Source organism: Parambassis ranga, chromosome 17 (assembly GCF_900634625.1).
Source record: "Parambassis ranga chromosome 17, fParRan2.1, whole genome shotgun sequence".
NCBI lineage: Eukaryota > Metazoa > Chordata > Actinopteri > Ambassidae > Parambassis > Parambassis ranga.
The window spans coordinates 10,138,840-10,162,294 of record NC_041037.1 but is presented as its reverse complement, the minus strand read 5'-3'; the positions used below and the strand labels follow the sequence as shown (position 1 = coordinate 10,162,294).

Here is a 23,455-nt window from a genome sequence, read left to right as displayed (position 1 = left end):
AACAGGGCCAAGGAGGGAGAGGAAATCAGAGGAAATCTTAGGGCTCCATTTCAAGTCACACTGTGATTAAACCTGCACAAATGTCTCTGCGTCTGTTCACCAGCCTGTCTCCATCTGGTTCCACCTCAGAAGTTTTTCTTATTCGGTGTCTTCATTCTTTTTCCCCCCTTCTGTTTTCTCTGGTGTTTAAACTTAATTTTTGTTGTCCCTTAAGTAAAAGAATCATATCCTTGCAAAATGAATCACATGTTTAAATTCTATGAATTGGCCATAGAAGGCATTAACATCTTAGCTGCATGTGCTGACATGTAATTACTTTACTCAATCTTAAAATTGAAACAGTGAAATTTGAACAATACCATACACCCGGGGCCTAAAAGGAAAATAAGAATCCATCAAAACTCAAATTTGTCATGTTTTGTTCTGTTTTATTAGGAGAAAAAAAAGTGACATCACCTTTGTTAGCTTTTTCGTGGAATTCTCAGACTTGTTTGCATCTCATCAAGTGAGCTTTCAGTGACCCCAGCCCAGTGTAGCTATGTGTAATGTCTCACACACATTAGCTCCATGTGGTTAACCAGCCCAGCAGTAATCTCTGTGAGTGTCAGTGGTTTGGTTTGACTTTTACTGCAAGTTTTCTTTTCTTTTTTTGCCAGATCCCCCTTATGAAGCCTGAGAGATGCCACCTGCACACTGACAACACCTTGTAAACTGGGTGGCTGAAGAGAATGAGCAGAAAAAATGGAAAGGGTTGTTTGTTGAGTAAATGCATTTATAATCACTTTGCCTGTAAAATTGCTGTCAAAAATGCTAACTAACAAATATGATTAGGGTTTTTTAGCCCTCAGACTGCATTTTTTAAATAGTTCTGTATATATATTATGACATTCATTTGTTTGTCCCTTTCTCTTTGTCCTCTCTCTCTCTCTCTCTCTCTCTCTCTCTCTGTCTAATTCTTCCCTCCCTTCTCTTGCTCGCCTGGTTTCGAGCAAGCAGTAACGAGCAGTCAAGCTCATCTCCTGGCCAGAGCAAACAAAACCAAAGCCACATTCCCCAAGCTCAATTTGCTGTTACGTCTCAGCTCTGTGAATTGGGAGTTTTCAAGCTTGAAGTCTGGAGGAGTAACTGGGTGGCTGCTGGCTGCTAATCTGCTCACACCACATTTGGTGTGTGCCTGTGTGTGTATATGTGTGTGTACAGTAGGAATTCCTTTTACCACAGTCAAAAGTAAAAAGAAATACATTTTTGTGTGTTTATTTTATGATCATTAATGGATTCAAGATGACAGTGTCAGCAAACAACAATCCCAAATGTGTCTTAATTTATTTATTATTTTAGATTTATATTTTTTTTTAATTAAGAAACGATTATATGTGTTTTGTTACCCCTCCTTTGAAGATTTTGCCCTTTTTAGAATTTACAGTAAATTCAGTGCAGTGAAAAGAATCACAGTAAACCCCACTCCTCTCCTGTAGGAACCACAGTACAGAGGAAGTTGTTTCCCACACGGACGCATTTCACTGAAAGCACCCAGGTGTCATCATAGGACGCTAGTTGCTAGCTTCTTTTACGTAGTCGTTTTCAAAGAAATCGGCGAGTAAACATAATATCTATTGTTACAGCTCATCTAATTAACTGTTTAGTCTCCGGACGGGGGATCCGGTTGGTTGTGAGCCGTCTTCGAAGCAGCAGTGGGGTTCACTGCACCGTGCTAATCGTTAGCCAAGTGTTAACAACAGTGACAGCAACTTACTTACATGCGTCTGCCACTGCTGTCGTTTCGAAGCAACCGATCGACAGGGATCAAGGGGACACTGACGGGTAGGCTGAGATTAAATTTTAACATTTCAGCTCGTTCGTGTTCTTATTTAATCCTCAATACTTTTAAATCAATGACAGGAATTCAGTCGGCAGCGAACTTGACAATTTGTCAGTTCACTGCTTACTGATTCAGGTGCCAGCTGTGGCTGCTGTATGGATGACATGCTAGACTTTAAAAGAAACATTGCAAGACTCCGGATATGCATATAAAATGTCTAAAAACTGACTCAGTTCAGTTAATCTGATGTCTGTTTTTACCAGCTGTACCCAGTTCACCCGTGTTGCTTGATGTGCACGTGCTGTACTGACAGACGCACTATTAGACTGTGATCCAGTAATTCGTTTTCCACATCACGTGACAAAAATAAAGCTCTGTAACAATGACAAAAGTACAAATATTTACTCAGTTATAATAGTTATGTGTAAATATAAACAGCATATTTTTTGTTTATTATTAAGAGCAAACAGATGTTTTTTTTGTGTTGGTTGAACTTCTGTTTAAACAGTGGCACATTATTTTTTTGTTTTTGAGTTTTTATAAAAGCTTGAATGTAGTTAGTTTGCATTCTTGTAGAAATAATAACATAAGAGCTGTTTCATCACACAGTGGCCAAACTTTCTCTCCTTGTAGGGTCTGAATGTGCTGTATGTTTGTTAATGTTATATATCATCAGATTTTTTTTTTGACTGACTCAGTTTATTTACCTACCTGTCTTAGCTGTCCCCAGAAGACACCATGGAGCTCCAGGCAGTGTTGATGGCGGCTGGTGGGGGATCTCGTATGACTGATCTGACATACAACACCCCCAAACCCTTGCTGCCTGTTGGCAACAAGCCTCTAATGTGGTATCCCCTGAACTTGCTTGAGAGGGTAGGCTTTGAAGGTGAGACATACAGTTTCATTATACTAACAATTTCTTAGCCACTATGGACTCTGTCCTGTCTATCTGTAGTGACTTTAAATATATAACAGCTATAAAGGAAATGTTTACCTAAGATGGATTTTGTAACTTTTTCTCCTTATGTTAATGATGACTCTCAGTCACCCAGGTCATTTTCATTCAGAGGGTTAAAGGAAGGCATCTGGACTCGTAGAATTTTCTTGCAAAGTTTTCAGTTCAGTTCTAACTGTGGGGAAACAGGTTTATATATGGTGGAGGACCTCAGTAGGTGGGTCGGTGTGAAACTCACAAACAATAGCATTAAATGTCTCCATACATACCTGTGTGAAGCACTGCATTATATGTGTTAAAAGATGATGTCTGTGTCCATCACCTCTGTTAAGGGAAGGTTTTTCCAGCTTAACATAGATTACTTCCTTGACTCCTCTTCCAAACCATCTGTCCTCTCTGTCTAGGATGTGAACATTGTTGTCCTCAAAGGAGCGTCCTTTCTCTTTGAGGTGAAGGTGAACAGCTGAGTCTTGTCCTGAGGAGGTGGCTCTCCTGTGCTGAGCCATTCTTCTGTGGAGTGGTTGTTTAGTTTCTCCAATCAGAGTGTTCCTCACTGCCCTGGACTACATATATAACAGTACTGTGTTTGTCCCTGGGAATTTTGCCCTTCAGGTGAACCAATTTCTGTCTAAGTCATAGATTTAAAATGGACTGGGATGTCATGGTTATTGAAAATCCTGCACAGTCTCTGATACTCCTGACACATTGTTGTCGGTTGTTGTCCTTCTTCTTGTTGTTTGTGGGTCTTGTTTTTGTGGCTTTGACTGTGCAGTCCAAAAAGGCCAGCTTGTTGTTCCTGGTGTCCTCCTGGGTGAACTTGATGTTGTTGTCCACTGTGTTGGTGTGCTCTGTGAACCGTTCCACTTCATGGGTCTTGATTTTGACCCAGGTGTCATCCACATATCTAAACCAGTTCCGGGAACTGCTCTCTTCTTACATTTTTTATTAATTGGATCCGAGGTGCTGCTTGTGAACAGTGTGCATTCCACATATACTGTGTCAATGTGTTGGTAGGAAGTGTTAGAGAGATGCACCGGTATTCCAGGTTTCCACATAAAATGTAAAGAAGCACAAATATAGCCAGTAGGTTTATGTGGCCCACTAGGAAGGCTTGGAACAAAAAGTGGAAAAACACATTTGTTGTAAAAAGAAAAGTGTGCCTCGTTGTTGAATGTAAAAACTAATCGTGTTTTATGTTAACTGTAAATGTAAACTGAGAGAGGAGGACACAAACATTTAAATGCAAATATTATTGTGTGTAATACTCATATAATTATAAGAAGATGTGAGTAAAGGTAAGCTAAAGGTAAGCCAAACATTAAACATGTCAAAAATGAGGTACGTGTTGTTGCTCTAGAATATATAAACTGTTCTGGTGGATAAATTACAGTAGTTTGTCACAGTCAAAAGCAAGTGAAAAGGTAGACTGCAAAATGTAGGCACTTTTTAGGTATAATACTAGTCAAAGGTTTAGCACCAGTGAAATACTGAAATTCCAGTTTCACTGCAGTTTTATCTGAGTCGACAGCCTGTCGGCACATTATCAGCCATTGTCAGGTGTGCATTTCCTGTCTAGGTTTTACAGCCCAGATTTCTGAGTCTTAAGCTGCAGCAGGACCAGAAACCAAGAGTTTATAAATGGATGTTGTTGCCTGTAAACTGGACTGTTGGTTACAAAAGCCTGTAGTTCCTCACTTGTTGAAATAAATGTTGCTTTCTATACATAATCATCCTGTGTGGCCACAGTTAGTGTGCGCAGCCTGCTAGCCAAAGCTGTGCAATTAGATTTTACTAGGCTGACACAGCTAGAGTGAACAAATGCCCAGTAGAAACCATTTTATGCAGACAAGGCTAATTAAACCAGATGGACTCTGCATTGTTTTAAATTGTGGTCTGGTGATGTTACTGCTAAAATTATAAAAAAGCGAAGCAGTCACCCTAGCTTAATTTAAAGTAGATATTGTATAGTGAAATTTACATCCTATTTAATATGCGCTATTTTGCGGTGTATTTTCAGAGGTGATTGTGATCACCACCAAAGAGGTCCAGAAGATGATGAGCACAGACCCTAAAATGAAGATGGATGTGAAGATGAAACTGGATGTGGTGTGTATCCAGGAAGATGGAGACATGGGCACGGCTGATGCTCTCAGACACATCCAGCAGAAGATTAAGGTGAGTGTGTTTCTATGAAAGCAGACCACAGCTTCTAAGTTGAAAGCTTCAAAGCTGCCACAATTTAGTATGTTATGAAATGAGATGTGCATGTACACAGAGGGTGCACAAACAAACATTCAATGCATTTTGCATGAAGTTGTGATCACCAATTTTTGATGTGTAAAATCCATATTTAAAAAAGCAATAATAGAGGTTAAAAAATGACTATGGTTGGGAGTGTGTTCTGCTGGGAGACAACAGATCCATGCATTTACCTCCACCGGATGGCCAAGGCAGCCAAAGTCCCTCATTTTACCTTTCAAAATACACACAAACATTCACAGGCGCACACACATACACATATTTTCTTGGTATCCATGACCTCCAACTCCAATTTCCAGACCCCCTCTGTATCCTGCCTGCTGATCCCTCCATCCCTCCCTTCATCCGATTCACTCTAAACAGATGAGATCATGGTTAAGACTGCCTGTGCTGCCAGTTTACCCTGTGCACCATTTATTCTCATGCAGTAGTAATGCACATCTGTGCAACATTTGTGTTTGGGTATGTTAGGAGCGCATGTTGTCCCTCTGTATATGCCATGGATCCGACTGGCCTCTTGTGACCATGAACACATGTGTGTATGAGGTTTTGTTTAGTTTAGAATTGTTGATGTATTTCAAAATCAGTTACCCTTGTTTATTGTTTGACTATCAGCGGTTTCTTCAAACAGCTGGAATGTTTGAAGTTATAACTTTCAGAGAGGCATTTCTGAATAATTTACTGAGAAAGCAAAGATCCATAACGATGATGCTCTTTTAAAAAAGTAAACTTGTCTCTCCAAATCTGAAATGAAAATAAGCATGTGGATATGTTTGTTAGTTGCTCATCTTTCGGGGAATTAGCATGATATCACTCATGTACCTTTAGTGGTAGTGTTGGACCCAGGAAGGACTTGCTGACATAACTGACAAGCTTAATATTGCAGATGAAGGTCACTCTCTTCTGAAGCATCACCAGACAATGCTGAGGCTTCAATTATTTCATATATGTATTTCCTAACAACAGTAAAAAAAAACATTAAATGTCTGGAAAAATCGCACTCCCCACTGTCTTTGAGGTTCTGCATTTTTTTTCTGCAACACATTTCAAGTGTCGCTGCCTCTCATTACACTCTTCATAGGAATCACTTCTATCTTTTCAAAACCATTTCATCTTACCCATATGCCACTTTTGTTAGGGCAAGTTTAATGTTTTTTTTCCTTTGGCATTTGAATAGGTCTCCACAGATTCTCATTATTCTCTTTGTTAAAAATTAGTTCAGTAGATGCCTGCTATAACCATACTCATATTCACACACTTAAAAGGGACAAGCTCCAGCCTGCTCCCATTGAGTATCGTAGAGATCCTAATCCTTTGAGCAGGCAGCTAGATTAGAGGCATCAAGTTACACACACTGACACACTGCAGGGTGATGAGTGAAGAACCGTAACCATGGCCTGCTAAATCCCAGCACAGACATCACTCAATCTGTCAAACTGATGCATGAGCATAGTATAGACACACACATACACAGTCATGTCTTTATGCAAACACCTTCCCATAGGGGGGATTTTGTCTAACCTATCAAACAAAATACTTACAGGAACCTGTGTACACTCTGGGTGAGCAGTGCAAAAGAGAGATTACAGGCAGCATATTTTATTTTGTTCACTGTTCAAACAGTGAAGTTAGACAAAAGTGGACAGATATGCGTTTTAATTCTGAGGTTTCTCCACAATAATCCAAACTAGTGAAAGGAGTACTTTACATGCACCCTCTGCTTTGTATGCTTAAAGCCTCTTTGACATGTTCATTATCATTCAGGCTTAATCACCTGGTGCAATGAGTGTGTATGGACTAAAAGAACTATATATACAAGGGACTCGTGACTCAAAGGTTCACCTTTGGTCTACACATGTTAGTCAGCTTGTAAGACTTGAGACAAAAGGTGAAGACAGAGAGGAGTGAGGGATAGAGTTCAGGCTTTTAATGAAAAGGACACAGCAGACATAGAGTAGACTTGCTGTCTTTTTTTTTTTTTAATTTTTTATATATAAAAAAACTGCCCTACTTAATCTGCCTTTACTTCCTTTTCTATGACCTACAGTAGTTCTGTGTACCAGTTCAGTTTCCCATGTCTGCCAGAATCTGCTAAGGAGACATAAAAAATATGTATTTTTTTTTGTAGAACAATAACTTGACCTGTTACACATGGCAAGATGCACATGAGAGGAGAGGAGATGTTACCAATTATTACAACCTCCACACTGCAAGAGGAAAAACATAAATGAATGTATTGATTGGGTGCACAGGGTCATTGCAATAGTTAACATTTGAAAGCACATGGTTAATATGTTGTATTAATGTATTAATATGTATATGTATGTATTATCCAGCACTCACAATAAAATACTTTATAACTCAGTTAATTATTTGATCAAGAGAAAATTAAATTACACTAATTTGATAATAAAAAAGGATGGTGGTTTCATATTTGCATGTAGGACCACATCCTGTCTTGTCAAAATGTTCACGTTATTTAATAATAGACAAAAAAACAAAAGCAAAACTTTTGAAAGAAAGAAAGAAAGAAAGAAAGAAAGAAAGAAAAACTCTCCATACATATAAAGATTACTTTAAGTGGGTTAAGACTGTGTAAGCAGCAGTTTTGGATTGAAGTTAGCTACCACTGGGGAACCATGTGTGATTTTTCTGTGTGTGTGGTCCTGACCTGTCCAGTGATCTTGGCTGTTGAAAGGCCAAAGTGCCTCTGTCTCTCCAGCTGACTCCACTCTGCTGTCGCCTCTGAGTGTGTCTGCGGGTGGACTGTGCAGGCACCCTTTTATCCATTGATGTGTGTGTACGTGCATGCACATGCATACACAAATACTTGTGTGCTCTGTTTCTGAACATGTGCGCAAGCTTGTCAGTGTGTGATAGAGGGAGAAGAGAGCTGAAAGATCTCAGTGTCTCGCTGTCAGCAGATCTCCAGCAGACACCTCCAGTTTTGCTGTGGCAGCTTCCTGTCGCCACGGCCAGACTCGGCTTAAATCATAAACTCTGAAGTCAAAACTGTGCTGTGAGATTGTGCTTACAAATCGTTCAGTTCATCTTTGCTCTTGTTTGTCCTTTTCTTTTGACAATAGTTGTAGATTTTTTTTCTTTTTTTCACGTGTTTTTCTTCTTTGTTTAATCCTGTTCCAGTCTGTCTTACTCTGTCCTCTCTGTCTAAGACAGAGTAAAGATGTCTCTGTCATTAAGGCTGCTGGAGCTAATGGTGGGATTAGTTCCTATGCTGACAGCCTTCATCACTGGACAGACAGATGGTTACAGCACAGACACACAAATGTGGGCACACCCACATATAAACACAGAGAGAGAAAAGACTGATGCTGGTTTGTCAATTGATTCATAGGCTGCTTGCACTTATTTGTACATTGACACAAACAGTACAAACAGTACACAGGTTTGACCTATACAAGCACAACTTAACTTAGAAGAGCTAACAGTGGACTTATTTTTTACTCCCTTGTCTCAAAATCACCCTAAGTGAGGCAGTTTCCTTTGTTTTCCATAGACCTCATGTTGAGAGGTGTTTACATTAAGCTTTGTCCCTGCTTTTTATGTATAGTCTACATGCAGCCACAGACCACTGTCATGAGTGAGCAAACCTCTCTTTATAAACATACCTCACTCTTCAGACTATATTTCATGCATTTCTGTGTCTTGTGTGTGTGTGTGTGTGTGTGTGTGGAGTGTCATTGAAAATCTCTTTAAGTTTATAACGTGGGGACATTTCTGTCCAGTCTGTATATTCAAAAGACTAAGTTTGTCTTTGATTTTCTTCTCTTCAGACGGACATCTTAGTAGTGAGCTGTGACCTGATAACAGACGTGGCGCTTCATGAGGTGGTTGATCTGTTCAGAGCCCACAATGCAACCATGGCAATGCTAATGAGCAAAGCCCATGAATTCACAGAGACGGTGCCAGGCCAGAAGGGCAAGAAAAAGACAGGTAACAGCAATATACAGAAACTCATTACAGAAAATAAGGCCACTATAACATGGTGTTAAAATAATACAAGTTTTTAATATACTGATCTGCAAATGCTAACATGCAAATAAACCATTGCAGTGTCTTGTACTTACCAATTGCAACAAACTTCTATGTCATATTTATGTTATATATTTATATTGTTTATGTTTCTCCAGCTGAGCAGAGAGACTTCGTTGGCGTCGATCAGTCAGGGAAGAGGCTACTCTTCATGGCGAATGAGGCTGATCTTGAGGATGGACTAACTGTCAGGAAGTCCATCATGAGGAAGTAAGTGAGAAAGAGAACCTGTTTATATTTTTAGTGAGACCAATAATAGTTCAGTTCAAAACTTTGATCTAATCAGAAAAAAAGCAATGAAATATATGGTTAGCCATATTGTTTGTGCGCAGACGTTCCTCAGTGGCTCTTCTCTGTACAGTTACTGTATCAGTCTCACCTTATGACGTCCTACAATTATAACATCTGAAATGTCACTATCACATTATCAGATTTAATTAGGCCAAAACTAATTTAATAATAACTTTAATACCTCAACTCTCTAATTGACATAAGCAGATGTTGAGGTTTCTAATCAGAGTCTGTGTATTAGAGTGAAGGTTCTATGGTAGGTGTGTGGGATTTTTGTTACAGGAAGAATACTCTAGGTAGGTTTTCGTTTCTGAGCCCTAAAATGCATGTATGTGTGAGAGCGGGCGTTTTGGGAGCTCGTAAATACTTCATGGAGCCAAAGCCACTGTAAATTCTGGCCAATAAGAGAGGGGGCCAGAGCAGCTGCTCGCATGCTTCTTTGCACAGGCAACTCTTAAGCCACACACACACACAGGCACACATATACACATTCTTTTTTTTACAAACACAGAAATGCTTATATGAACACACACAGGAATACATAACACAGCCTTGAGGCAGACATTGATGGAGAGAAAACAGTCACACATTGTCACAGTGTTATGGAAACACACTGAGCCCATAGCTAAACATTTATAGCTTACATTGAAAGACTTACAGCTTCTAAATCACCTCTGATCATTTATACGCTCGCATGTCACACAGGCACACAAAACAGATATAAAAAGTCTCTCAACATACACTATTTATTGCTTTAGGTAGTAACAGAAGAATCCCTGAGTTCTGGTTTCTCTAACGCACCAATAGGTAGTTTTACAAGATATAACTGTTTTGAACATCAGTACCATCCAGTCAAAAGTCACAACTCACACATACACACACTAAAGCCTTCCTACTTTATGATACATCTTTTCCACACATAGCCTCATTGTGAATAACTTGGACACGACAGTATTTAAGATCAGCACTTGAGTGTTTTTGAGCTGACTTTGAGTCCATCATCTCTGGAGCACTGTAAATACATGAACCAGTGTCTGGTTGTGTGGCATGTCCTGAATTCCTTGCATGCATCCTCCGGTGCTGCTCTTTGTAAACTGTTGACTGTTGTAGTCAGCTTCATTCATTGTTTCAGTCATCTCCTATGGTCTGTGCATCCCTCCACACAACTGACTGTCAGTTCCTTTATTCTCTCATTCTAGTTCAACCCATGTACCCCCCGTGTCCCCCCGTCCTTCTCTATTGTTTCCACATGGTTGAGGTGTGTTAGCTCAAAACATTCTGCACATGTGAGATTGTTTGACCTGGAAATCGCTTAAAGGGTGTGAAAGGACTCCAGCAGAGCTTCCGCTCATACAATAATGCTCCACCTGTCAGAATCTCTTGGGACCAGGCCTGGAGAATTGGTTCACTGCATATTAATATGCTGATTTAATATTAGAATTATTCAGATCACAAGAAAGAAATACTAATGTGTTTTGTAGTTTTTGCGGTTTTGAAGTTGAAATTATGATTAACTTAGCCATACAGGGCAGCTAAAGAGGCCTAGATATGATTTTTGAATATATTGAATATATATTGGAACAGCAGTTGGTTGCATCTGTTTGCAATGATGGCACCAGACAGCGGGACTAAAACACAGTCAACACAAACATACTGTATCATACAAACATAAAATGTGTTCCATTACAACAAAAGGGCAGGATTACACTGATGGAATTACATATTTAAACAGGCTTTCTGCATAAATGGTGTTTACCCTGCACAGGATTTGGCAAATGAGTAGACCATTCTTGTTTGTTTGGTATTGTCCTTCTGAAATAAGCAAGGACTGACCTGAAAACGATGCCATCAACAAAACTTGTATTTTCTGCATTTAGATACAGGTAGCTGGTTGGTCCCTTTTCTGTCTTGCCTGGAAATCTGTGTTTTATATGATCTGAAAATGAATGAGCATCTCTCAGATTGCGCCTCTTGATTCTGGCATGTGTGGACTATTCAAATTCTTCAAATGCTTTGGGCAACAGTTATTGACTAACATTTTTAAGTAACATATGGTTGTTTGTGGGATGCCTGTGCATCAAAAGTTGCCTGACTTCACCTGCAGGTGTTATTTTTAAGAGCTTCTATAGGTGAGTCATTTCCATGAAGAAAGCATCCATTAGTATCTTTTAATATTAAGGCACTCAAACTAATTTTACATTGGAGGCTTTCAGTGAATGCCCTAAATACCGTAAGTCCTTCAGCCCTGTTGGCTCTGCAGTGAAAACCTGGCTAATGAGGGTATTAACAGTCATTCTGCAGTGCCTGACTCATCGTCCGCTGTGGGGTTTTAGTTGTAACTAAATAAGACATTATGCTGTGTGTGTTTGAGAGCGAGAGAGATGTGACTCCTCTCTCCCACTGAGGACTTTAGTGGTACTTTAGTAGTCAAGTCGTTAATCCAAGAGTTGAGTCATCCTTGCCTGCAGAGGCACTAAATTCTTGCTCTCCTCAACACCGAGCTCTACAGTTCTCGCAGCAACCAGAAATCATGTGACGCTGCTGTGAGGAAAAGGCAAGATGTTTACTCTTGTTTAGGAAATCTGAGATGTGTGTTTGCAGAAACGTGTACACTGGTACAGCAAAGTGAAAGAAAAATGAGTCACCAACTATTTATACTCAGTTCATCGTATCAAGTTCTGAAAAAATATACATTTGTTCCAGTAAGTTTTATGAGAATTAGCTGCTTTTCCTTGTTTTACTGAAGGCAAAGTAAACATGTTAGAGATGGTTTGTCTGACAAAAAAATGTTCAGCCATTGTGTCCTCGAGCATGTTGAACAAGTTGATGGCAATCATTTTTAATGCTAGTAAGTATTAGTATTCCGACTAAAGTATGCACCCTTAGCTAATTTGCTATAATGAAATGATTAGAAGTAGCATTTAATTGCGAGGCCTCACAGCTACCTTACCAACAGTATTTTTGTTGTCCTGCACATTCTCTCCTTTTGCAGCACCTGTTCTTACCTTCTACACATGCACACATGCCTTGCTATAACCCAGTTATCCAAGGCTCTGCCCACTGTTTGGCTTGCAGGTGCCAAACAGTGTGATGTCACATGCTGGGTGTTCCCATAAATTTCACATTATGCCTGTAACACACACATACACACAAATACACCTGGGAAAAGTTGTGTGAATAAATACATTTGACAAACACCCACAGAGAATGTCTCTGTGTGTGTGCAAGAACATGTGTTTTTATGCTTCTGAATAAAATACCTTTACACAGCCGAGCATGCTCGGTTTGATTTACGGCTTTCAGCATCTGGTTGTAAAATATGTGTGACCAAGCAACCCTCCTGAGTCACTCTAGTTATACTGCAAACCTGGTGAGGAGACAGTTAAGGAAGGAAGGTGGAAAGTTTGAGGGAAGAATTTTTGATTGAAGAAAAAAACGAGGGTGGGAGGTAAAGGAAAGGACTCATTTAATTTTCATTCAGTTTCCATGTCAGTTACACTACCCTTTAGCACCCTGGGTCAGGGCCACAGACTGTATATAACAATGGACAAACCTTCCATGACATCATCTATAAGTTTCCAGAGGAGTGGCTTAGACACTCAGCATGGGGGACTTCTGCCGCTGCCATCTTGGCAGTTCCTGATGCTGCACATTCCTCTAGCTAGTGACTTGTGAGGTAGCCACTTGTCACTCAAAGCACTCTCAGAATGGGTGAAGAATCAATGGGGGATTTTCATACTGTATACATGTTTATTTCTACTGTAAAGTTGGGGCTCATATCTGAGGAAGGCATACATTAGATTTGGGTCAGTTGAAAGTATGAACAACATCACTGCAACCTCACAAAATACCTGGCCATTACTTTTTATACTTATTAAATTCTTTCAGCACCAGCATCTCACATATAATTATTAGACCAACTTGGTTAAGTGTTAAACAGACAGGGTAGTGCTGGTTTAACTTCCTTGTTGCATTTCCAGGCAGAATAGTTCTAGTAACCATTAGTTTCTATTCCTTTAAGTGTGGAATCATAAATCAGATTTGCACACCAATGTGAACAGTGAACATCAAGTCTGCTTTTAATTTTGTTCGTTACGTTATTGTTGTGTGATAATGAGACACAGGCTCCAATCTGCTTTTACATCTTTAAGAGTCTAAATCATTGCAGCATGCTTTGAAACATGGTTAGCAGTAATAGAAGGTATATGTGATTTGTAGCAAATGGGCTAAAACATGTAAGCACTGGTATGTTCCTTTTAGGAACAATGCACCCTGCAGCTTTTATTATACACTGATTGGAAGAGCAGGGGAAGAGGAGGATGGGTAGTTAGAGAGGGTGAAGGGCTGAAGAAAGATTTGTTTATTAAAACCTGACCGGGATGACATGGTTTTCTTTGGCTCACGCTTCGTAAATGTCACATTCAAGATCGTGCCCCTTTATGTGGATAAATGTGTGAATGAGTGAATACATAGGTTGGTGTCGGCATGCATATGGCCTCTCAGTCAACATAAACCTGTCTCAATGGCAGCTGTCTTAGGGTGGCAGCTCTATGGTAGCTGACAGAGGACAATAGACAGATGTCACTATTCCCTGACTTTTATGTTAGGCTGTTTCTGGTTTTCCGCCGAATTTTCCCATCCTGTGTGCAAAGGGGATGTAATTTTAAAGTGGTTTGAGTAAATGAGAAGCATACTTAAGAACAGTAGGTGATTAAAAGAGTAAAAGAAAATGGTGCCCCAGGTAGAAGCAGGGTTAGTGTGAGGAAAATAGCACATGCATACAGTTAGGCACATATCTGGAGACAAATATTGTTTTTATGCAGTGTTTTTGCAAAGTAACATAACTTGGTGAAGTATGTAAAAGGACAATTGTGATGTTTTCTCCTCTTTTTTACCTACAGACATCCCAGGATGCACATCAAAACAGGCCTTGTGGATGCTCACCTCTATTGTCTGAAAAAAGCAGTGGTGGACTTTCTCACAGAAAACAAGTGAGTTCTTTTCTATTACTTGATGCCCCTACACATAAAGTCGATTAATTTAAAAACTGATCAGTTTGGGTCTACTACATGGAGACACGTGGACACAAAGTGGACACAAAGTGTGACTGTGACTCCCTCACAGTCACATTGACATGAACCCTCATTCACTGCTTAATCTGTGGCAAGTGTTAAACATGGCTACATGGTGTGTAAGGCTTTGAAAGCTTCTGTTAGCAGGGTATTCTAGCGAGGTGTTAATTTGTTTTACTATGTGCCACTAAGACAGGCTGTTAGGCCTTTAGCCTCTGAAATGAGGCTACAGAACAGGGAGCCTTCCGCAGCCGACAATCAATATTCCTTTGGATATTTGAATTCAAAGTATATTTGTGATCTATGTGATATGAGCATGTATATGAGTTTTGCTACGAGAGCTTCTGGTTGGAATAATACAATGATAATGATTATTTGGTTTTTCACTAGTCAGTCTCTACTATTTTTTGCCTCCTAAAGAATCAAAGATGGATTAAAAGAATTAGAACAGTCCTTCAGCAAGATTCGATAATAATGCATCCAAGTAAAGCAGCCGCTAAAGATCCTTCCTTAAACACTGACTGCTTTCTTTTGTTAGCAGACTGTCACTGACAAAAGTATTAAGCATATGTGATTATGCCAGGAAATGGGTCCAAATACATAACTCACAAGTTTGCATGGTGTTTTGCTGACTTGTGAATACTCATTGTAAATGGCTCTTTATAAAAAAAAGTGGATTCCAGCCTAAAAGTCAGATTGTGGAAATCTGTTATTACCTATTAAATTATGTGTGCCATTACTAAACTAGTTAAATTCCACACGATAAATCTAAAGCCAAGCCAACACACACAAAACCTCTTTACTCATCCTCTGAATATTTTTGGTTATAGCACTCTTATATAGTCATTTGCCATAGAGATGTAAATATATAAATCTTACATCATTGCATCACTAATTCACCCTCTCCCACCAGCATATATCATCTCTCTTGTTAGATGACTCATTTCTTTTTCCGGCTCTTTTCTCGGACTTTCTTTTCACAGCTCCTCTCTGCCTCTCTTCCTTTCTCCTCCGTGTTCTTTTTCTGTCTCTTGCTCAAGGAGAGAAATGGACAGAGTAACTGTTGTTTTTCTCCTGTCATTCAGATGGAAATTCTAATCTCCCTTTAGAAGAAAGTAAGAGAGGGCAAGTGGAAGGGGGTGGTGGTGGTGGTGGTGGTGGCTGTGAGGAACACTGAGCACAGCACAGCCCAAAGACGAGGATAAAGAAAAGATGATATTACATCCTGATTTATAAGACAGAGAACTGAAAAGGGTTCAGCTTAATCTGACTGGTACCTGAAGTGCTAAAAATGTAAGATGTGATTCAGTTAAAAAAGAACTGCTCTATGCATAAGCAATATAGTTTTAATAAAGATATGGAGGCATCATTTGGTTAATCACTGGAGATGCACACATACTCATTGTGGTTTCAACTGAACTAGTTACATTAACCGTTAAACGTGTTTTGTCTTTCCTCGTACTGTATCCTAGATCCATCTCATCAATCCGTGGCGAGCTGGTACCATATTTGGTGCGCAAGCAGTTTTCCAAAACAAATAACCATCAGAAAATGAAGGACGACACAGATGATCAGACCCAGAAAAAGAATGATGGCTCTACAAACAACGGTTATTATTTGCACTGAATTCTCACTTATGAAAGTCTGAGGAAAAAAACAATCCCTGTACAGCCTCAGCATTATACTTATGTGGATTTCTATGTTTGGGCTTTTGCCTGAAATGCAGATGAAAACATCTTTCTGCCTCCCCTCCCTCTCAGAGCTCCTCATCTCATCTCGGGATGAGCCTCTTCTCCAGCTGACCCAGGATCGCTCCTGTTGGAATGACCACCGCGGTGACATGAGTGAGGCTTACCATGGAGGAAAGCTGCGCTGCTATGTACACATTATGGACCAGGGCCTGTGCTACCGTGTTAACACTTTAGCTGCTTACATAGAGGCTAACCGACTGGTGAGTCAGACATTGACCCGCTCTCACTCTTGAATTCTCATGCTTTATTTAAGTGTTTTCCTGGTGGCTCAGTTGCATAAATGAATCACCGGTCTTTTGATTGAACCTTTTTTTTATTCCATGGATTTTTTTTATATCATGTCTCACTGTCTTAAACCCTCCTGCTACCAGGCCCCTAAGCTGTTTGAGGAGCCAGCAGTCCACTCATCTGCTGTCATTTCTGAGAGATGTCAGGTGAGAGCAAGCTGAATTTCCTCAGTTTACCGCAGCTGCAGAACGTAACAGGCTTTTATTGGACACAGGCATATAGTCTGATCTTCTTTGATAATAACCATGCTATAATCAGTCATATTTAGGTATGCAGCCTTTACATTTTTGTAACCATTTTAGATTGAGAGATCTCTATTGTTTGAATATGAAATATTCACCTATATATCAACAGTCAGGGCAGAAAAATATAAAGCAAAATAGATCAGAAGAAATAGGGTTATTAATACTACTTCTGATGTCTGGTGATGGAACAGTGTGTGTATATCTGTCTGAGTAATAATCTGGTTCGTGTTCTGCCCTCAGATGGGATCAGACAGTATCATCGGAGCTCTGTGCCAGATAGCAGATAAGACCTCAATAAAAAGGTCCACTGTTGGAAACTCCACCACCATAAAGGAGAAGGTCAAAGTCACCAACTCCATCATCATGCACGGGGTTACCATTGAGGAGGGGTGAGAACACACACGTACTCATTTGTTGAGGACATTTACTTTGAAGTGTTTTCATGAACATTACATTAATTTAATCAGAAAAAAATTAACCTTGAAGGCATGTTTATGAATTTAAGTTTGAAGTTTGTTGGTGCATGCATGCTGTGTGTGGCAAAGCTGTTATAAGCAAAGTTTCTCATCTTTATGTTGCCAGAAAAAGACACCTGTTCACATTTTTTTACATAACCTTATGTAAATTAATTTATCCATTCTCTCTTTATCTGTTGGCACTGTTTGGAGTTTTACATATAAAAGCAGTGGTATGCCAAGTTCTCCATTCACTGCATATCTGTCCATTGAATTTTCTAGGTGCCCCCATGTGCAAACACAGTGTGAGAGTGTGTGTGTGGAGGGCAGATGCTTGCATGTGTGTCCGTTGATAGGAGGTGTAATAGGTTTTGTTTTCTGTGCTCTGTGGGGTCAAATAGGGATCGCTGAGTTAACAATGCATCTATTTGTGTGCAACCAGCCAGAGACCAGTTCCAAACAAACACAGAGCTGCTGAAGTGAAACACACAACGTCCATATATTTCATTTAGGCCCTAATTTACTATTTACCCAGTTCCCCACTGTTCAGGAAATGTGTTGAATATCATAATCATGTCGGGTGTTTTGGTGATTGATGAATTCTCTCAAAAGGATAAATTGGACTGAAGTTATTGATGGATCAGTTTAATTATGATCAGCTTATCAAAATTTGGTGACAGAAAGTTGTCCTCTGTTTTGCTGGTTCACAGTAAGGCCATAGAGTCATAAGAAATGGCTTGTCAAAAAAAATACATTTACCTATAAGTTGATCTGATTCTGATAATTATTGATAATTATGATTTGACTGGGGATAAACCCAGTCCTAAGTACTGCCGAGCATTACTGCACATTAACGATTGCTCTCAACTGTAGCCACTAATTAAAGTGGAAAGAACTGACTGCTTTGATGCAACAAAGAGGGCTTGTACAGAAAGCAACAGTAGCTACTGTAGAATTAGCATGTAGATTGATCTGTTCAGTCTCCTAGCCAGAAACCTTGGTGGAAAGAGACTCATCTTAGCCTCGAATCCGGATTTTAATGCACTCATTCACAGGCTCCTTTTCTTTTATCTCAATTTCTTACTCCTCCCTCTCTTTTCTTTCCATCAAGACCTCAACACCATCTCCCTCTCTTTCTGTCTGTCGCCATCTCTTCTTAAGCCTTTCAGGGACCCCAGCCAGTGAACATGGGGACCCTCATCATGCCCATGTAGGTGCACGCACAAAGGCATGAAAGAATGAGAGAGATGGGAGAAGGGAAGAAAGAAGCGAGGGGAAAGCAAGCTAGCACGCAAGAAAGAAATTGCAATTCTTTCTTTTCTTGCTTTGAGGACATAAGAAGGAAGGAGAAAGAAGGAAAGAAAGAGCCAGTATGAGGGGATTAGCAGACCCCAGCCATGTCGCAGAAACCCCTCGCATTTCTGGTTTCTTTGTTTGGAGCTGACCAGAGCTTGTTGACAAAGCGCTGCATGTTTGGGAAGGGGGATAGTAAGGGTCAACTTTATAGGGGGGTTGGCACAGGAGGTGGGGGTTGACGTGTGTGTGTGTGTGTGTGTGTGTGTGTGTATGTGTGTGTGTGTGATAGAGAGGGAGGATGGGGGGGTCATGGCAAGGAGGAGCCCTGGTGTTAGTAATTAGTGGTGTTTCAGCTCCGAAGCTTCTTTGGTGGTCTCTCTCTCTCTCTCCATCTCTCTCTAATGTTACAAAACTCTGAATCTTGTAATCTCCCATCACCAACTACCACCACCACCTCCGAGGTAGTCACTTAAACACACACACCCACACACACACTCACACACACACACACACACTCTTTTCTCCCTCTCCCTTCAGGCCTAACCACCTGAATAGAATGGGCCAATACAAACCTGTCTGTGTGTGAGGTGCAGAGGGCCAAGTGTGTGTGCGTCACTGCCTGGGCAAGACCAACATGTGTTCTCCACTGGGCTCCCCCGAGCTACTGAAACACACACACATTCTCTATCCCACATACACACCTTTCACGGTTAGTCGACATAGGACACACAAGACTGTCTGTGTGTCTCTCCAAGAATTTTATGGTGATGGTTTGGCTGAATGTGAGTATGCACGGTGGGTTGGCACTGCCAGCTCAGGTGGGACTGGAGCGCAGGGTGAATATCGGCTTTACACACACAAACACATACACAGTGTGGCCTGCTGCTGTTACCCAATATATATACTCATGCCATAGTATTAAGCTCTATTGATTGGATGTTAGTGAGTTTTCAAAGCAGGTGTTGAAACCCTCTGAATGTCACTACAAGCTACAATGTGGTACAACTGTGCCTAACAGCTAACAGCTCCCAGTGCTGCACATGCCTGTGTGTCAGAGACAATGTACTAGTTTAGGGATACAAAGGTATGCATAATGGCATCAGATTTTGATTATGATTCTGATTGATTCTGATTTCACTTTTCTCCCCACCATGGTGGAGTCTTTGGATGGAATGATAACAGCTCTGTTAGGTCTCCATGGTGCATGAATTGACAATTCTGTAACATGCAGTAGACATGTGAATTCCTAAATATAATAAAAATCAAATTAATATGTGTGTGTGTGTTTTTTTTAGATGTAATCTCCAGGGCAGCGTGATCTGCAGCAATGCTGTTATTGGCCGAGGAGCTGACCTCAAGTACTGTCTGGTGGGATATGGACAACGGATCGAACCAGAGGGTGAGACACACCAGCAAAAACACACACACACTTTGGAAGGTTTTTATTCCCTCTGTGCTGATGCACATAACGTCTTGATCTTTTGCTTTTAACCGTTTGTGCATTTTGTGTGTACCTAAGGAATGATCCATTTATGCCCACTTGAAGGTTTCACAGACTCACAGTGAATTTAGTAGCTCTTCAGGAGCTCCCTTTCATTCGATTGCATCAATCAAATGAATACTAATAAACAAAAAATTGTCATAATAGAACTTGAGTCTTGAAATGTGCTACTTAAATGAGCTGAACATTTCCTAAAAGGACTATAAAATGGCTTGAAGGAAGCTGTGAGGCTGAAAATTGACTGTGTAAACACCTTATATTGCAGCTGAATGCTATCTGCTCCAGGTTCAGCTGTTGCCAGTACATCTCTCTGGCTGACTCAGATAAGGTGTTAATGTATGTGTGTGGTATCTGTTCATAAGTGCCAAATGTCCGAGCCAACTAGGAAAGTTTCTTCATTCTGAAGTCTGATTTGTCACAGGTTTTTTTTTTTATTTCCTTAATCCTCTTGTCCCCAAACCTAGCTGTGTGTGTGTCTGTATGTGTGTGTGTGTCACATTGATGGAGAGGTTAGAGAGCAGGGCCAGAACAGGACCACCCGGAATTCAACAGCAGCAGCCTCCAGCCACATCCACACACACACACACACACATATAGAGAAAGACAGAGCGCGCTCGGCTAGCAGACTGAGCAGCCTAATTGAGTGAACAACAGGGTGCTCTAAGTTACAACAGTGTGAATTTGAGCTAAACTCGTCTAAAATGTTGGAAACCGCGGAGGCCTTTTGGAGCATCCATTGAGGGATTGTTGCAATAAAATAGATCCTGATGAGCTTTTTTGACATCTTTTTTTCTTTTGCTAACAGTATATTATTAAACACCGGGATTCATGGTTGCACACAATGTACCACCAACATTTACAGCACAACAACTTTTTAATTGTATGCCATTATTTGATCAAAAATAGCATTGTTAAAAGGTTATTCAGTCTCCTTAGAACTAACAATTGAAAAATATGTATATAAGAAAAAAAATATATTTCTTTCTTATATATGTATTTTTCAATTATGTATGTTCTTACATACATATTTTTCAATTTTATATATATAAATAAGCATAAGCATGAAATCAATGCCCTTCTTCTGTGACTGGAGAGAGGACATACATTTTTGAACTGTTTATTGTTGTAATAATATGTCCCATTAACTTCAAAATCTATTAGCAGGGTAAGAAATGAAGCTGATACTCATATTCGCTAAGGTTATTCTACCATATTGCTTTAGGTCAAAAGTTAGATTTTTTAGTTTTTAATATCTTTCTCTCCTCTCCTTTTTTGTGATGTATAGAAGCACCAGATTGCCTCGCACTACCAATTTAGCTAGCTGCCCATAGGCTGCTAAAGACATTATACACTCACTGTGCTGCTGAAGCTGTTAGCAGCCAAGGACCACCCTGACAGTTAGCTCCACATGACCAGTGCACGCATACAGGTGTTTAAAAGATGCGTTCCTCTCCATCAGGCGGTCTGACAGATATACACATGCATTAAAAGGAGCTATATTTTACCGTATATAGATGGAGAGACATTTCTATGTGTCCATTGCTGTTTGAGGACACTGGTCTGGTGATATGGTGCATTCTAGCTCCATTAACATCACTCTAATCCCTGTTTGCCTTGTTGCAAAACAATCCAGTCCTCTTCAACATTTTCCTCCTTCAGTTGGGACTTGCTCCTTTGTGTGTTGTCATTGCCTCAGCAGGAGAAAAATGTAAATACATATGTTCTTGATAAAGCTATAAACTCTTTGCATATACGGACAAATCATCAGGCCCAGCTTGACGAACCTTTCCTCCCTTTCTCTCAGTCACTCCCTCTCATGCTGTCCCATGCTCCATTTGTCCTCCCCTCCGCACAGCGCAGGATTCTGAGCAGCAGATTCCTTCACACTAAAACCTGTCTGTGTGGACGGAACATGACTCTCTGCCACCGTTTGCTTTGGATCAGCACTGGTGCTTGGAGATGGAGGCAAAGAGGGGATGCAAGAAGGAGTCTCATGCTAAAATAGCTTTGGGTTGAGGGTGATAGCGAGAATCGGCAGAGTCAGTTTCAAGCATCATCAGTTTCTCCTTGTGATGTTCAGGTAGCAGTCGGGGCGACATAAGTCCCACCACGCTAAAGACTGTGTGTCTGATCTCAAATAAATGAAAGGATCATTCAGTGGTTATGCATGTTGTGGCTCTTTAGCTTCACATTGCATACATATTGAGTATATTAGCTGCCAGGTTGCTGTTGATTTTTGTTCATGTCGTTACAGCTGTTGTTATAAATATTGTGTTACTTTAGCATTGTGTAAAGATTCTTTTTGTGATACGTTTCTTCATGTTTGTGTTTAAAAGACAGAGAAGAGAATCTTTTTCTGCTTTCTGTCTCTTGTTTAGCTGAGAGGACTAACGAGGTCATCGTTGGAACGGACCAGCTGATGGAGATCTAGCTTTCACCAAGGATGGAGCGACATCACCTTATTAATTAATCCAAGAGCAGCAAACCACACAGGATAACTAAGCTAACTAACCAACCAGAAGCCTGAGTGCTGCTCAACAGTCCTCACTCTATTCTCACAGGCTTTTTTTTCTACATCCAAATAAAGTCGACTCAAACCCATGAATCCAAATGTTGGTGTATTTTTACTCATTCTATAATGTCAGCCTGACTGACTGACAGCATCGTAGGTAGATCACAGCAATCATGTCACCACACTCAGATCATTACTAACTCCTAATAGCGGGACTCAATTACTCAGTTACTTTACCCTGTTCCTGAGGGAGGAGCATGGGCTTGTACACGTTTGACTGTTCATGGCTGTTTAAACACACACACACTGTGCCGCTGTAAAGACTAGAGATGGAGAGAAAAGGCAGTGGGAGGGGAGACCACAATGGCGTGGGGGTTAAGTTTATTTGTACACAAAAATGGTGTATGTGTAAGCCCTGGACCACCCAGCTTGATCCTGTATCAGTTAGCACCGACACCCCACCCTGACACACACACAGACACAGGAACACAGTAGAGGAGGAAACTGACTTGCTCCTGATGCTTTGCTTTCTTCTTTTCTTCTCCTCTTTCCCCCTTTTGCTCTCTTTGCTGTCATAAGATTTATTGCATTCCATCAGAGGAGTTCTACTTAAATTACAGGTTTGAAGTTCCTCAGTCACGAATGAAGGAGATGAGGACAGGGATGTCTGCTGGGATGCTTGTGATTTACCGTCCTGTTTCCTATTGTGTCTGTGGCCCTGCCTGAGTCATTTAGACCGTCTCATGTGGCCTTATTATGTGTGTTGTAGAGAGATTATGATGATGTGTTGTCTTCCCTCTGTTCTTTAGATATGCTTGTTGGGCTAATGGTGTGTTACACTGACAAATGCCTTTGTAGTTTAGTCTTTCTAACAGAGAATGATATACAGTGTACCACACAAACCTTTTATTATTGCCAAGTAAAGAATAAAGTCAACAACTTATCCCCTGACACGCAG

The 23,455-nt window shown here is 40.4% G+C and overlaps 1 protein-coding gene across 2 annotated transcripts; it reads left to right on the top strand.

The window, feature by feature from the left end:
• The first annotated feature begins 1,488 nt into the window (after window positions 1-1,488).
• eif2b3 (eukaryotic translation initiation factor 2B, subunit 3 gamma) lies at window positions 1,489-22,590 on the top strand. 2 transcript variants are annotated; one of them, XM_028428272.1, is made up of 12 exons: window positions 1,489-1,821; window positions 2,540-2,705; window positions 4,792-4,949; window positions 8,828-8,987; window positions 9,185-9,296; window positions 14,279-14,368; window positions 15,922-16,058; window positions 16,210-16,400; window positions 16,572-16,634; window positions 16,974-17,122; window positions 19,780-19,883; window positions 22,364-22,416. In XM_028428272.1, the coding sequence occupies exons 2-12, from the start codon at window positions 2,558-2,560 to the stop codon at window positions 22,414-22,416; spliced, it is 1,365 nt and encodes a 454-aa protein (XP_028284073.1). In that variant the 5' UTR covers window positions 1,489-1,821; window positions 2,540-2,557. The 2 variants fall into 2 exon arrangements, with proteins under 2 accessions (XP_028284073.1, XP_028284074.1); XM_028428273.1 differs by lacking the exon at window positions 1,489-1,821 and having other exon boundaries at window positions 2,558-2,705; window positions 22,364-22,590.
• Window positions 22,591-23,455: the final 865 nt, after the last annotated feature.

Coding starts and splice junctions, on each gene's coding strand:
- eif2b3 (XM_028428273.1), top strand. CDS start 2,558: ATGGAGCTCCAGGCAGTGTTGATGGCGGCTGGTGGGGGATCTCGTATG. Junction 4,950..8,827: donor ACATCCAGCAGAAGATTAAG/GTGAGTGTGTTT, acceptor TCTTCTCTTCAG/ACGGACATCTTAGTAGTGAG. Junction 14,369..15,921: donor GACTTTCTCACAGAAAACAA/GTGAGTTCTTTT, acceptor ACTGTATCCTAG/ATCCATCTCATCAATCCGTG.